Source organism: Narcine bancroftii, chromosome 3 (genome assembly GCF_036971445.1).
Source record: "Narcine bancroftii isolate sNarBan1 chromosome 3, sNarBan1.hap1, whole genome shotgun sequence".
Classification (NCBI taxonomy): domain Eukaryota; kingdom Metazoa; phylum Chordata; class Chondrichthyes; order Torpediniformes; family Narcinidae; genus Narcine; species Narcine bancroftii.
Genome location: NC_091471.1, coordinates 73,142,576 through 73,159,419, shown reverse-complemented (window position 1 = coordinate 73,159,419; position 16,844 = coordinate 73,142,576). Strand labels below are relative to the sequence as shown.

Sequence of the window (16,844 nt, the reverse complement as noted above, 5' to 3'; positions counted from 1 at the left end):
TCCATCCTCCTCTGGAGATTTATTGCTCTGTAATGAACTCATAGCCTCCTTCACCTCTAATTGTGTAAAGGGAGCACTCAATTCAAATTGCTTTTCCAAACTTAATTTAGGCAAAGTTATCTGTGACAAATATCTATTTTATTTTTTGTCTTTTAATAATTTCAAATAAAAATTCTTAAAGGATTCATTTATTTCTTGAGGCTTTAAGTAATTACATTAGTGTCCTTTTCAATTTCATTAATTGTTCTTGAGACCTGCTCTGTTTTTAATTGCCAAATAAGTACTTTATGTGATCTTTCACATAATTCATAATATCTTTGTTTTGTTCTTGTAATTACTCTCTCTATTCTGTAAGTTTGTATCTTAAGAACCCTGTTTTTGAAGATCCTTTTCCAAAACTGTTATTTCTCTTTCTAATTGATCAGTCTCTCTCATACATTTCTTACTTTTTGCTTTTAATTTGACTTAAATACGCTTTCAAAGCATCCCGTATAATAAAGATAATTTAATGAGTTCAGATTTATACAACAAACTGTCCAAATTTGTGTTCTAACAAACTTAAAAAATCTTTTCTCTTCAATTATAAAGAATTTAATCTCCAACTATAGATTGTTTTCTCCTTATCAGACATTTCAATCATTATTAATAAAGGGAAATAATCAGATTAGATCCTCACTTCATAATAAGTAAGTAAGTACTTCATTGTTGTTGTGTACGAAAAGACAACAAAATTAAAAAGCGCAACCCCGGTACTCACAAACACAACAGACAAGAGCATATAAAAACAGTAAAAACAAGAAAGAAAAAAGCAGCATTAAAACTATACGAAATATAAATAAACTAATTGGTGGAGTTTAATTCTTGAATGACTCTTGGATAGAAATTGTTCTTGAGTCTGTTTGTCTGTGATTTAATGGACCTGTGTCGTCTAACCTAGGGCAATAAGTCAAATAAATAATAGCCCAGGTGAGTAGAATCCTTGAGAATATTAGCTGCCTTCCTGATACAATGAATCCTCCAAAGGGGACAAGGAGTACCCAATGATTTTCTGGGCTGTATTGATAACCCTCTGAAGATCCCTCTTATCTGCTGCTGTATAGCTGGCAAACCGCATAGGAAAGCAATAAGTCAGCACACTTTCAATAGAGCAGTGATAGAAGGACATCAAAACTTCTCCTGTAGATTAATTTTCCTAAGGATTCTCAGGAAATAGAGATGTTGATATACCTTCTTGATTATTGAGGTGGTATTAATCATCCAAGAAAGATCCTCAGCCAAATATGTTCCCAGAAACTTGAAAATCATAACTCTGTCCATATAGTCCCCATTAATATACAATGGAGCTGCGGCCATACTGTTCCTCCTGAAATCCATTATGAGCTCTTTCGTCTTCAAGGAATTCAATACCAGATTGTTTTCTGAGCACCACAAGGACAATTTGTGGTCTTCATCCTTATAGGATGATTTGTTTCCCCTTGAAATGAGCTCAACCACTGTTGTGTCATCTGTAAATTTTACAATTGTATTAGAGGGATACTCAGAGACACAGTCTGTATAAAGAGTGTACAACATTGGGCTCAGCACAGCCCTGCAGGGAACCAATGCTAAGTGTGAGACTAGGGGAATAATGAGCACCTAATCAGCTTCAAGTATCTTAGTTTGCAATTGTGCTGAAATTAAAAATAAATCAATTCTAGAATTAGAATCATGCCTACTTGAATAAAATGAATAATCTCTCTCTCTCTAAGATGAATCCTCTTCCATACATCTATTAAATTCTAGTCTCTCATTAGTACCAATATAACTTTTGCTACTTTTGTTCTCGTGGATCTATCTAACAATGGATATAAACAAAAATTAAAATCCTCTCCTATTAAAATATTTTCATGTGCCTCTGGTAAATTAAGAAATGTTTCTTGAATAAATTTCTCAGCATACAAATTTAAAAAAGTCCATAATTCAGAATATACTTGACATATCTCCCTGAAGGGTCCGTCACAACATTTTGAATTTTAATTGGAAGATTATTTTTTTATCAAAATTACCACACCTCTTGCACTAGAATTAAATGAAGACACTATATATCCAACCCTGTCCCTTTTTAACTTCAAGTGTTCTATTTCAGTTAAATATGTTCCTTGGAGAAAAGCCACATCAACTCCCATTTTGTTAATATGTTAACACTCTTTTCCTTTTTACATGTCTGTTTAACCCATTAACATTAAAATTTACAAATTTCATTACCTTACTCATCTTGGTAAACTATAATCAATCCCTTTCATGTTACTTCCGTTACCTACCCCCACAAATCTCCTTCTAATTCAGTACACATCTCCTCCAGCAATCCAAATAAAAGAAAGACAGATATGTTGCGTATAAGCCCACCCTCTGCTGGACATCAAGACACTCACATCATGATGTTATCTTTCCATATATACTGACCCTGTGTGTCAGTAGCCATGTTAGTCCAATAGAAATAAAGGCGAGAAAGCATCACGTCTCTGAGTCTAAATTGTGTGAGTGTATACATAACAGTGGCGATGAGGAACAAAATGAACCCTAAACATACTCCATGCACCAACCATAAGAAAGAAAACAATAGAAGAAAGGTAAAAAATGACTACCTAACAACCCCAACAAATTCCCAACAAAAGATCAAGGCAAAAGCGTGCCAAGATAGTGGAGGGACAGTTTGGGGAATTCAACAAAGTAGAAGAAAGTTGGGATAACTACGCAGAATGGTTTAGTCACTGCTGCGTAGCCCATAATATTGTGGAAGGTCCAGTAAACCACAAACGTGCCCTCCCCAGTATAATGGGCAGCAAAACATTTGACCTCCTTAAGACCTTGCTGGCCCCGGAGGATCCAGGGACGAAGACATTCAACAAATCATGCACAGCCCTAAGGAACCATTTAAGCCCAAAACCACCAGTTATGACAGAATTCAATTATTCTATAAAAGGAGACAAGGACCAGGAGAAACAGTAAGTAAATACGTGGCATCGTTGCGCAAACTGGCAGAGCACTGTCATTTTGAGCAGTTTCTAAATCATGCACTGTGAGACAGATTAGTGATGGGGTTGGCAAATTGCCAAGCAAGGCAAAAATCATTAGCAATGGATGAAGACATTACATTATAAATTGCATACAGGGCTGCCTGCAGCTCTGAAATGGCAGATAAAAACTAGGATGTGGGTCAACCAGACCTACTGGTCGGGAGGTCTTCCCTCCAACAGTGCTTCCATTGTGGAAAATACAACCACCAACCAGAAAGCTGTTTCTTCAAAAATTCTAAATGCAACCATTGCAAAACAGAAGGAAATATCAAAGCTAAATGTCTGCTTCTAAAGCACAGGTGGCCTGCAGATAAGCAGACAGTTAAAGTCAAAACAATTGCAGAGAGAGAGAGAGAGAGAGAGAGAGAGAGAGAGGCAACCTAGTAACTATGATGATACAGCCCAACGGCTGACCTTCAAGCTCCTGAAATTTCAGCTCCTGAGATATAACAACATCCGAGGAATAAACGGAGGAAACACAGCAATCTTGTACGGTCCAATTACATTACAAACATCAGCAACCAAAAATACTCTCTCTCTACATCATAGATATCCAGGGACCAGCACTTTACAGAAGAAATTTCACCCTGATCACAGACAACAAGCCTATTACTTTAATCCTGGGGCTACACAAAGGTATACCAGTATTAGCTGTGGCCAGAATTCAAAGATGCGCCACGCTACTAGCAGTGTATAACTATGATATAAAACATAAGCCAGGAACATTCAACAGCCATGCAGATGTCTTATCATGCATGTTGCGACCTGAGACAGAAAAATGAGAAGAAATTATTAATTGGACAGTAGAGGCAGCAGCCGTCAACCAAGAACAATTTCAACAACTGCCCATCACAGCCCAGATGATCGCAAAGGAAACCCGAAAAGAACCAACATTAAGCAAGATCCTATACTTCCCCTTAATGGGTGGCCCGAATCTTAAGTCATTCAAGAAGATAAAACTTTTCCACACACAAGGCCATGAACTATCAGTCGAAGAAGGGTGTTTACTATCGGGCACCCATTCAATTATTCCAGCCAAATGGCAAGCTACCATGTTATCAGAACTGCAGCACGAATGAAGGTACTGGTCCAGATGCATGTCTGGTGGCCTCCATAGACAGACATTGAAACAACAGTAAGAGAATGCATAGTATGTCAAATGTAGCCAAAAAAGCTAACCTATGGAAATGGCCATCCTAACCCTGGCATTGGATTCATATAGACTTCGCTGGACCATTCATGGGTGTGACTTTCCTAATAACTGTGGACACACACTCCAAATGGCTAGTAGTTTCACAGCTGAAAAACACCACAATTGTCTACGAGCTATCTTTGTCACTTACGGATTGCCTCATGAATTATTTACGGACAATGGGCCTCAATTTACATCAGACCATTTTAAAAAATTTATGCACGACAACAACATCAGACATATTTTGTCCGCAACCAAGTACTTATGGGGCCCAATCAGCATTTATCGCATGAGGGTATAAGCCCGCCCTCTGCTGGACATCATGACGTCCACGTCAAGTCTTAATTGTGTGAGTGCATACACAAAATAAACATTTCAAAAATACATATTATCCCACGCTTATAACTATACACACACACACACACGCACACACAATAGACAAAAATATAGTTTATATATATATTTTATATTAAAACATAATCCCATAACAATCAGTACCTCCCAACTCCTTTGGTACATTTGATTTGTTAGTTTACCACAACAAAAATAACTTCCTGGAAATCAAAAATAAATAAAGAAGAAAAAAAAGAATAATTATTATTCTAATTTCTATCATCTTACAAACTTCCTCTTTTCCAAGAATAATGAAACATGGAAAAGTAACTAGTTCATTCCAGCAGAGATAAAGTATCTTGCGGGGACTGCACTCGAGGGATACTCTGGCCAAATTCTTCTGTTTGAGCAAAATTAGAAAAGAATTTATTTTTGTCTCCCAGTTTGAAAATCTTCAAAGTCACAGGGTAATGAAGCACAGATTTGTTGCCTTTATCGAAAAGAGCTTTCTTAACTGGGTTGAATTCTTTCTTTCTCTTCAGTAAATGTTCACTCAGATCAGGATAAAATGAAATTCTATTTCTGTCCCATTGAAGCGGGCCTTTACATTCACTTGCCCCTCTCACAGCAAGACTTAGAACCTTCTCTCTATCTTGATAATGTAAAAATTTGATTAATATAGAAAGTGACTTCTGATTTGGAAGAGGTTTTGCTCTCAGAGCCCTATGAGCTCTTTCAATTTTAATTGAATTTTCAACATTTTGCTCTCCCAAAACTTCAGGATCCATTTTCAAAAAAAAAAAAGAATTCAATCTTTCCAGAAAGGAAAGGGGGTACTATTTTAATATTATTCCTTCAACTTAAGTTTTCCAATACATCCACTTTCTCTAAAAGCTTTTGATTCACCATAATTAACCAATAGTTGTATTTTCCATAATCAATATCCTGTCTTCAACATGCTGCATTTCCTCCTATACCCTCATTATTTTCTCATCCCTTTTATCCAATTTCTTTTTCATTTTATTCACAACCTCTAACGCTCTATTAGTTTCCCCTCTCATTTCTTCTTTCATTTTTTCATTGCTTTAAAGTTACTCTTTATTGTTGTAGTTAAATCTTCTACTTTACTCTGTAAAATAATCTTGACTCTTTTAAGAAAGTAAGTTCTTTATTGTCATTGTGTAAGAAAACACAACAAAATTAAAAAGTGCAACTGAGGTACTCACAATACAATGTACAAGAGCATATAAAAACAAGAAAAACAAGAAAGCAGCATTAAAACAAAACAAAATACAAATACAGTCATTGGTGGAGTTTAATTCTTGAATGGCTCTGGGATAGAAACTTCTTGAGTTTGTTAATCCATGATTTAATGGACCTATATCATCTACTTGAGGGCAGTAAATCAAACAAATGATAGCATGAGTGAGTAGAATCCTTGAGAATATTAGCAGCCTTCCTGATTCAGCGAGATCAAAATAAATCCAAAGGGAACAAGGGATTTTCTAGATGATCTTCTAGATCCCAATGATCTTCTAGGCCGCATTAATAACCCTCTGAAGATCCCTCTTATCTGCTGCTGTACAGCTGGCAAACCACAGAGGAAAGCAAGAAGTCAGCACGCTTTCAATAGAGCAGCGATGGAAGTTCATGAATAACTTCTCCTGTAGATTAATTTTCCTAAGGATTCTCAGGAAATGGAGATATTGATGTGCCTTCTTGACTATAATGGTGGTATTAATAGTCCAAGAAAGATCTTCAGCCAAATATTGTCCCAAAAACTTGAAAGTCGTAACCCTTTCCACAGAGTCCCCATTAATATACAATGCAGCTGGGGCCATACCTTTCTCCTGAAATCCATTACAAGCTTTTTCATCTTCAAGGAATTCAATACCAGATTGTTTTCTGAGCACCACAATAACAGTCTGTGGACTTCATCCCTATAGGCTGACTCATCGCCCCTTGAAATGAGCCCAACCACCATTGTGTCATCTGCAAATTTTATGATGGTATTAGAGGGATACTCGGAGACACAGTCATATGTATAAAGAGAATACAACAATGAGCTCAACACACAGCCCTGCAGGGAACCAATTCTAAGTGTGAGAGTAGGGGAATAATGAGCACCTACTTTTAGAGTCTGAGAACAGTTTGTTAAAAAGTCCTTAATCCATAGACAAATTGATCTGGAAAATCCTGTCAGCAAGTTTACCAACCAGTCTGCCTGGAATAACAGTATTAAAAACAGAACTAAGGTCTATAAAAAGCAACCTATCATAGTATACCTGTTGTTCTAAGTGGGTCATTGCTAAATGCTAAGTGAAGAACACAGTATTCACAGTAGACCTATTAGCCTTAAAAGCAAATTGGTATGGATCAAAAATGGATGGGAAACTTGCTTTAATGTGCTCCAAAACCAGCCTCTCAAAGCATTTCATAATAACTGGTGTTAAAACAACCGGACGATAATCGCTGAGGCCCTTGATAACCTTCTTCTTAGGCAGTGGAATGATTATAGCAGCCTGAAGGCGTGGCAGGATGATAGATTTTGACAGGACTTTTTGAAAATCTTCATGAAGACCTCAGAGAAATGGTTTGCACACTAATTTAGCACCCTGCCTGACACGCCATCGAGGCCGGCGGTTTTCCTTCAGTTCACTGCTCTAAGCACATGTCTCACCTTATGTTCTTGCACAATGAGGACATGATTTTTAGGGGCGAGTGAGTGTGTTACATCCATTTCTTCTGTTTCCGCCTCAAATCGAGCAAAAAAAAAACGATTGAGATCCTCGGCTAGTCTAAAATCACCATCAACAGTCATATCTTTGTTGTTTTCATAATTCGCCGCGGTTCATTATCATTGAAATAGTCCTCAATCCTCCTCTATTAGCACCCCTGATATCTCTCCTCAAGTTGGCTCCAGCTGCACTATACACTACACTATTACCTGACCTAGCGATTATACGGTTCCTGAGAAGAATTTTAACCTCCCTGGTCATCCAGGGCTTCTGATTGTGATACACCCTGATCCGTTTGTCGACGCTGACGTTGTCAACACAGCTCTTTATATATCTGAGAACAGCAGCTGTATACTCCTCTAAATTGTGACTTTCAAAGATATCTCAGTTGGTCCATTCAAAGCAATCCTGCAACTGCAAGGAAGCTCCTTCTAGCAATGTCTTAATGATTTTTACAGTGGGTGGAGCCCTTCTGCTAAGGGGAATGTACGCTGGAATTAAAAGTATAGAAAGGTGATCCAACTGGCCTAAATGTGGCAACAAAATGACCTGAATCCTTTCTTGATATTTGAATAGATTTTATCACGAGTCCTATTCACCCCTCGTCACACAAGTGACATGCTGTTCAAATTTTGGGAGGACTGCCTTCAAATCCACATGATTGAAATCTATGGCAATGATGTAAGCTGCTTCCAGGTGTTTACTCTGCTGTAAGTTAACAGCTTTGAGAAGGAAACCCAAAGCTGTGTTCACATTAGGATCCATTGGTAATATAAACAGCTATAACAATTACAATAGTAAGGTCCCGTGAGAGGTAAATAGGTCTGCATTTAACCGCCAAGTACTCCAAATCTGGAGAACAATGACTGTCTATGATTTCTGCATTTCTGCACCAGTTGTTAAGCACAAACATAAATAACACTCCCTCTTGCTTTTACCAGAGACTTTATTTTTGTCCCAGCGAAATGCTGTTTGGCCTGTTAGTTCAATAACAGCATCTGAGATAAGTGGATGTTGCCGTAATGATGTTATCAGGCATAATACAACAGTCATCAATATCTCCTCCTCCTGTTGTGGTTGTTTTCTTCTTCTTCTTCATCTTCACTTGAAGATCCTCCACTGGAGCCCGATTCTCGTCGTCCAGCGCTGAAGCGGAGGTTCCTGACTTCTCCATGACTTGTAGCCCTACTACCAGTGAAGCCATCTGCTTTGCTGTAGCGTACATGTGCAGTTCAGTTTCAGTTCTCCTCCGACGTCTCTGTCTGTAGTTGTGAGTGAGTGGCGCCGGTAGAGGGCCCTTCAAAGGGATCACTCACCTGGGAAGCAGCTTGAGTGCTAGGTCCCTGCTTCGTTGTCGAGGTAGGCCTTGAATCTCTTTTCGTCCTTTCTTCTTGACAGGCTCCAGGTAAAGCTGCAGCTAATTTATCTCTTTTCAGAGGCATTTTTATTGTAAAGTAGAGGTACTTAGATGTATTTTAAAAGTATAAATTAGTTTAAAACATTATTTAATTATCACTTTTTTAACTAATTTACCAAAGGAGTCAGGTCCTCATGTTTTTCTCTCTTTTTATTTGTAAAGAGTTTTTGCATTTGGGAAGCTGCAGCAGGTAAGATTTCCATTGCATCTGTACATTCTACTTATGGATATAACAGCAAACCATTCATTTATTATAATGTAGAATTCTAAGGGATGACCTTGGAGAGGTTTACAAAATAATGACAGCTCTAGCTGTCATTATGATAGCTCTAGTGTAAGGGAATCTAAAACTAGAGGGCATCTGAAGGATCTGATTCTCACATGGAGAATGGTGGTATGGAATGAACTACTGCAAACCTGATAGAGATGGAGACAATTACAACAATTAAGGCCATTTTGATAGGTGGATACTTGGATAGTAAAGGCTCTGACTCTGTGGCAGTACAGGTTCAGCACTGGGATCAGGACTCTGACATTGGTTGGCACCTGTCTCTCACCAAACTCTTGAGCAGAAGGAAAGGATTCAAACTATTATGACATTGCAGTCATAGCTATGGTGGAGGCCGAGAGATCAGTGGTTATGACAACTGTAAGAAATGTGGCGATTTTCAAGAGAATGAAATTCACAGCTATGGCTGGATAGCAAGCAGAATTAAGCTTTTTACATGTGAAAATAAATTTAAATCTAAGATGTACGCCTCAAGGTAAGGAAGAGCAACTGCAAATACTAGAAAACTGGAGAAACACACATGTTGAAGGAACCCAGCAAAATAGGTAGCATCCATGGAAGGCAAAAGATAGTTGATGTTTTGAGCCAAAACCTTTCATTAGATTATGATAAAGTGGTCACCTCTTCAAAATGCTACCAGATTCATGAGACATGATCTCCCATGCACAAAGCCATGCTGATTACCTCTAATCATTCACTGCCTGTCCAAACCTGGTAAGTTTTTATTCTTTCAGAGACACTCCTTTTCCTTCATTGTCACTGCAGCTTAACAAGCTTCTTTTGTCTTCTTCCCATATCTGACGAAAAGTTTCTGACCTGAATTGTTAGCTGTTTTAATTTCCTGCATCTGCTATTTGCTTTTTCTTTTCGTCCAATAAATTGTCTTTGATGCACATTTATTCTTCTGATAAATTGCACCTCGTATGTATGCAGTCCTTTGTGCAAAATACCCTTTATATGATCATGACACTGCAACATTGTTTGTTTTAATAAACAACGGCAATATTAAAACATTCCCAAATTGCTTCCATGTTTGCTAAAGGCAGGAAAGCAAAGCTAAATCAATTTTGCAATTACACTTATTACTTTTAATTTCACATTCATTTTTAACTCCCGGTACTTCCACTAACCCAAAATAAATTTTAAAAAAATTCTTTGTCATTATGCATTTTCAATCAATGTTTTAGATTTCTGAAATAGTAAAATATTTTTCACTGTAAATACACATTATACCAACTTTCAAGGTCATAAATCGTCAGAACCATTAACAATGACTGATAACACTGCAATAATCCACAGGTTTCTGAAACAAAAGTGGGGAAGGTTTTGATTTATCAAGCCTGTATTTTGCTAATGTTGTCACAGCTGGGCCACATTAGACTCAGATGTAGCCTTGTCAGAAAGAACATCCTCGTCAGCAGTAACCCTTATACCTTTTCCACCATGCCCTGATTCAGGAGAAAGAGGAGAAAAATGAAATGAGAATACAGGTTATATCACAAAGAGCTGGAACACTCTTGATGATGTCTTGATGTATGTGTTTTTAAAAAAAAATTACACAGGAGATACCACACATCTTATTTAGAATTCATAACTTTTGGAAGAAATTAAATGATAGGGCAGATGTTCATGATGCAGCTCATTATCACATGATAGACATTTTTTTATTAACAAATCATAGTTCCATGGAGTTATCAGCCCCTCTGGAAAGGCAGGAAAATCAGCAACTAATATCAATTTATTTTATTCAGCTGGTTCCACCCCAGGGCTCAAATGCTAAAAACTTGACTGAGATCAGTGTAGCTGAGTCTGTATCATCCACAACACTTAGTGGCTTGGCAGAAAACAGTCTAATTTATTGTCTTATTTATATTACATAATACAGTACCTTCACAAACGGCTCAGGCCCGAAATGTTGGTTATAGATCTTTTTTTCCTATGGACGCTGTAAGACTTGCTGAGTTCCTCTGGAATTTTTGTGTTTTGACTAATTTATTGTTAAGCTGTTTGATTCAAATTATAATTTTTCCAAAATGACCTATTGATAATTCATTCAATTTTGACAAACCGGTTGACAAAACAGGTGAGGCAGTGAGTCAAAAGGAAGAAGGAAGCATACATTAGATTTAGAAAGCAGGAAAACAGGAAGGGCTCATGAGAAGTATATGGTAGCCAGGAAGGAGCTTAAGGAGTTAGGAGAGCTCGAAGGGGCATGAGAAGGCCATGGCAAGAAGGATTAACGAGAACTCCAAGGAATTCTATGCATCTATGAAGAACAGAAGGATGATGAGAATGAAGTGGGCTGCTAAAGGATAAAGGAGGCAACATGGGCCTGGAGGTGGAGGAGGTTGGGGAGGTCCTAAATGAATACTTTGCTTCAGTTTTCATGATAAAAAAGAATCTTAATAAGGATGAGGATGGGATAGAACAGGCTTATGAGCTTGACAATGATGAGATTAAGGAAGAAGTATTGGATCTTCTCAAAAGTATTAAGATTGATAAGTCCCTGGGGCCAGATGTGATATACGCAGGGTTGCTATGGGAGTGAGGGAAAAGATAGCTGGGGCAGTGGCAATGATCTTTACATCATCTTTGGCCACAGGGGAGGTGCCGAAGGATTGGAGAATGGCAAATTTAATTTAATTTAATTTAGACATACAATGCAGTAACAGGACATTTTGGCCCACAAGCCTGTGCCACCCAATTTACATCCAATTAATCTACACTGCCACTACATTTGAAACGGTGTGAGAAAACCGAGTTGTGGGTGCCTGGAATGCCTTGCCAGGGATGGTGGTGGAGGCTGAAACATTAGGTACATTTAAGAGACTCTTAGACAGGTAGATGGATGGAAGAATAATAGGAAGGACCAAAGGGCCTGTACTGTGCCATTATGTTCTATGTTCCATGTTAAAAGTGGCCCATCAAACTATCAATAATAATCCTTGAATGGATTATTAAGACTTTCATCTTGGTTGATTACTCACAGTTGATTAAAAAAAAACAAAAATCCTATTTAAAATTCTTGATTTACAAATATCAAACCTTCATGAGATCACAGAGTACTGTCGACAACTCTGGTCATCCTGTTCTATAAAAGGTATGAAGGCATGGAAGAGGATGCAAATAGTAACCACATGTACAGTAAATCAAAGTTATACTAATCAATAAATTATAAAGATGTAACCTATTATTGATTTCTCTATTTCTCTGGAGAGAAAATTTGCAGATGTGAAGGTCAACTAAAGTTCATGAATTCAAGTTGAACATCAGGAAATCAAGTGGAGAATGGTGTTCACTTTCACCGTGAGTGGCTAAGGCCGGTCACAGGAAAGGGTACATGTACCTGAGAAAAGACAGAAGCCCAACTGGATCCTAAGCATTAGCACAAGCTACATGGAATATATTCTGCATAATTGTCACATGGTTCTTAATTTTTAGTTCTTCTGTGGCAGGTCAGTAAAGCTTTCCACAAATTTTTATTTTCTCTCTGAAGAGTACGAAATGTTGAGTTTTGAAAGCCAATAGCAGGTGAAGACTTTCAAGATGATAGTGTCCAACTTTTTCATGCTTGCAGTATCTAGAAGTCAGTTTTAACCAAGTACTGAGAAAGTGCTTTTTGGTACACTTACCCTGAGCAGTTTGAGATTGAACAAATGTTTTGATGAGTGTATCGGTGGTCTGAGTGTAGAGCGAGAGTGCATATCGGAGTGATTGAAGGTCTGGACTCTTCTCCAGGAATGTCTTTTTCAAACCATTTCCACCAGCATGGAAGTATTGCTGTAATTTCAAATTTTGAATATTAGCATGAACATATGTGCAACCATGATGTTCATTCAGATGTTATTTCAGATTATTTTGAAGGAGAAATTTTGAACAAAGTTTAGTTGGTATAGTTTTATTTTTTAACACATAATATAAATGAGATGTAAAAATTGAGTTATATCTTAAAAGTAGAAACATCTTTTCATAATTTTTTATTTCTATCATACATATAAGCACATTTGCTTTAATAATTAATCCTCATCAATGCCATCCAGTTAGCACATTTTAGAACCCTTTTCTTACATTTGATCCTGAAGGAAACTCAAGAGATTTTTAAGATGGCGAGTTATTCAATGTATTGCCTGAACTGGATGAGAGAGGTTAAAGGTGGTCATTGAGAAATATAATAACAATAACGTGTATTCGTTTAATTCTTGAGTTGACAGGAAATCATTAATGCCTATTGATTGAATCATTCTCAATTAAAATAATTGCCCTTGTAAATACCATTGTTATTAACTTAAAGTCTGGTAACTAATTAGTTAAAATATAATACATTTAAGTTGCATGGATTTAACAGCTAGTCTTGAAGGAAATGAACTTTTACTTGAAACAATAATTTAGCATCCCATAAGGTTACATTTCAGTCCTTTTTTTTATTTCATACATACTTGTAAATGCAGCAAAACCATAAATGATTTATAACTTTCGTGTTGAAATGTGTATTTAACCCAAAATGAATGAACATAATACCTGACTGATTGCATTTGATAAAGTTCACTCACCAAGTCTGATGGATTGATTTGATATTTCAGTCAATTTGATTGCTTCTGACAAATAGTAATTCTGCCCTTCAATTGATTCATATTTATAATTGCAGTAAAAAAGAATATTTTCCATAAAATTGTATTGTGAAATGCAGGCAACTTGAAAATACTGATACTTAACATTCATATATTATGTACAGTTAAAAGATTATCATATTTATGAAAAAAGGTAAAAGATAAAGTATAATTGGGCACACCATATTATTGGTGGTCAAAAGACCATAAGATATAGAAGCAGAAATAGGCTTTTCAACCCATCGAGTTTGTCCCACCATTCAATCATGAGCTGATCCATTTTCCCACTCAGCCACTCTCCCTGGCCTTTTTGCGTTATCCTTTGATGCCCTGGCTACGAGGAACCTATTAATCTCAGCCTTAAATAACCCAATCTCTTGACCTCCACAACTGCCTGTGGTAACAAATTCTACTGACTTACCACCCTCTGAGCACTCTCCAGCCAGATGGTATTAACATTGATTTTACTGCTTTCCATTAAACCTGTTTGCCTTTTCTTTTCCCCCTCCCCTTTTCCTGTCTTTCCAGTTCTTCTACCCATCCAGTCATCCCTCCTCCCCCTCAATGCTGCTGTCCCCTCTCTCCTCTCTCCACCTGTCATCTCCCACCTTTGCCGCCCCCCTCCCCCAACTTTTTTGTTTGGATGTCTGTCGCCATTTTCTCATACTTTGATGAAGGGCTCAAGCCAAAATATCAGTCCTGTATCTTTACCTACATAAAGGAGACTGTTTGACCTGCTGAGCTTCTCCAGCATTTTGTGGTTTGACTTCTACCACGGTGTCTACAGAATTTTGTGATCTAATTCTTACCCTCTGGCTGAAGAAATTTCTCTGCATCTCTGTTCGAAGTGGTCGCCCTTCATTCCTGAAGTTGTACTCTCTTGTCCTACATTATCCTCCCATGGGAAACAAACTTTCTACATGTACTCGTTCATGCTTTTCAACATTCAAAATGTTTTAATGAGATCCCCTCTCATTCCCCTAAATTCCAACTACAGGCGAAGGGCCATCAAATATTCCTCATGTAATAATCAATTTATTCCCAGAACCATGCAAGTGAACCTCCTCTGAACCCTGTCTAACGTCACCACTTCCTTTCTTAAACAAGGAGCCCAAAGCTGCCTCCAATACTCCCAGTGAGGTCTCACCTTGCCTTATAAAATGTAAACATCACATTCCTGTTCTTACATACTATTGCTCTTGAAATGAATGGCAGCATTGCATTTGTCTTCTTCACCTCCTAGTCAACATGCAAATCTACCTTCAGGCTATCCTGTATGAGGACTCCCAGGATCTTTTGGATCTGGGAATTTTCAGCTTTCTCCCTGTTTATAAAATATTCTGCTCATTTATTACTTACACCAAATTGCAAGAATATACACTTGCTGACATTGTATTTCATTGGCCCATTCTCCTAAACTGTCTAAGTCCTGCTGCAGACTTCCTGTTTTTTCAGAAATACACATTCAGATTTCAGATCTTCAGATTTATTGTCAGAGTACATACAGGATATCACATCCAACCCTGAGATTCTTTAACTTGTGGGCGAGGCAGAACTACCATTTATTGCTAGTGACCAAAAAAAACTGTACACAATGTACACATGTAAATGAATAATGAACCATAAACAGATAACAAAATGTAAACAAACTGACTGCACAATACAAAGAATTTAAAAAATTCAATAAAGTGCAGAATTAAGAGTCCTTAAATGAGTCCCCTGATGGAGTTTGTTGTTGAGGAGTCTGATGGGGCAAGGGTAGCAGCTGTTCCTGAATCTGGTGGTGTGAGTCTTGTCGCACCTAGACCTCTTTCCTAATGGCAACAGTGAGAAGAGAGTATGTGCCAGGTGATGTGGATCCTTGATGATTGCTGCTGCTCTCCAACATTGCATAATAACCCTGTAGATGTTTTTGATGGTGAGGATGGTTTTGCCTGTGATGTCCTGGGCTATGACCATTACCTTTTGGAGTGCTTTACACTCAGAGGTCCCTATACCAGACCGTGATGCAGCCAGTCAGCATGCTTTCCACTACACATCTGTTGAAATATGCCATGGTTTTCGATGTCATACCAAACCTCCGCAAACTCCTGAGGAAGTGTTTCCTTCACAATGACATCAGTATGTTGGGTCAAGGAAAGATACTCAAAGGTAGTGACTCCCAAGAACTTAAATTTGCTCACCCTCTCCATCTCTGATTCTCCAGTGATCACCAGATTATGTACCTCTGGTTTTCACTTCCTGAACTCAACAATCAGCTCCTTGATTTTGGTTGTTTTTTGTGCACCATTCAGCCATGTTTTCAATCTCCATCCAGTATGCTGACTCATCGCCTTTTTTAATACAACCAACTCTGTGGGATCGTTAACAAATTTGTAGATGGTGTTGGTGTCGAACTGAGCCACACAGTTGTAGGTGTAAAGTGAGCAGCCCAGTGGTGCTCTGATACTGATGGAGATTGTGGAGGAGATGTTCAAACCAATCCTCATTGATTGTGACCTGGAGGGGAAGAAACCCAGGATCCAATTACACAGTGGGGCGTTGAGACCCAGGTCTTGGAGTTTGCTAATCAGTTCTGAGGGGATGATGGTGTTTAATGTCAAACTATAGTCGATGAAGAGAATCCTGATGAACGCATCCTTCCTGTCCAGGTGTTCCAGGGCTTGTATAGAGCCAGTGAGATGACATCTGCCACAGACATGTTGCTACGAAAGACAAATTGGAATGGATCCATGTTGCCGCTCAGACAGGAGTTGATATGCTTCAACACAGGCTTTCAAAACACTTCATCACAGTTGTGCTACTGATCGATAGTCATAAAGCCAGGTATGATTGAGAACAGTTTGAAATAGGTGGGTACCACACCCTACTGGAGTAAGACGTGGAAGATATCTGTGAATACATTGTTAAGTTGGTCAGCACAGATTTTTAATACTCAGCTGATACTCTGTCCAGACGCCTTCCTTGGATTCACTCTCCTTAAGGCAGCCCACATGTCATCTTCGGATACGGACAGGATAGTATCATCAGGGGTATGGTGTACAGAAGGGTGTTACTGTTGCCAAATTGGGTGTAGCAGGTATTTGGTTCCTCTAGGAGTGATGCTTTGACATCTGCTACTGCACTGGATTTGGTTTTGTAGCAGGTTATGTCATTTATCCCTGCCACAGCTATCAGGTGTCCTTCATTGTTTCCATTTTCATCCAGATGAT

General features: G+C 38.1%; 1 protein-coding gene and 1 long non-coding RNA gene across 4 annotated transcripts in view; one reads left to right on the top strand and one right to left on the bottom strand.

The window, feature by feature from the left end:
- LOC138757253 (protein unc-13 homolog B-like) overlaps positions 1-16,844 on the bottom strand; it is a 615,971-nt gene that overhangs the window by 21,780 nt on the left and 577,347 nt on the right. For all 3 annotated transcript variants that reach the window (XM_069924286.1, XM_069924287.1, XM_069924288.1), the window contains one exon: positions 12,658-12,805. In XM_069924286.1, the coding sequence (XP_069780387.1) occupies positions 12,658-12,805 (148 nt within the window). The remainder of the gene's footprint in view (positions 1-12,657; positions 12,806-16,844) is intronic.
- The window catches only part of LOC138757255 (uncharacterized), a 701,670-nt gene that overhangs the window by 165,103 nt on the left and 519,723 nt on the right, over positions 1-16,844 (top strand). The gene's annotated exons all lie outside the window — the stretch shown is intronic.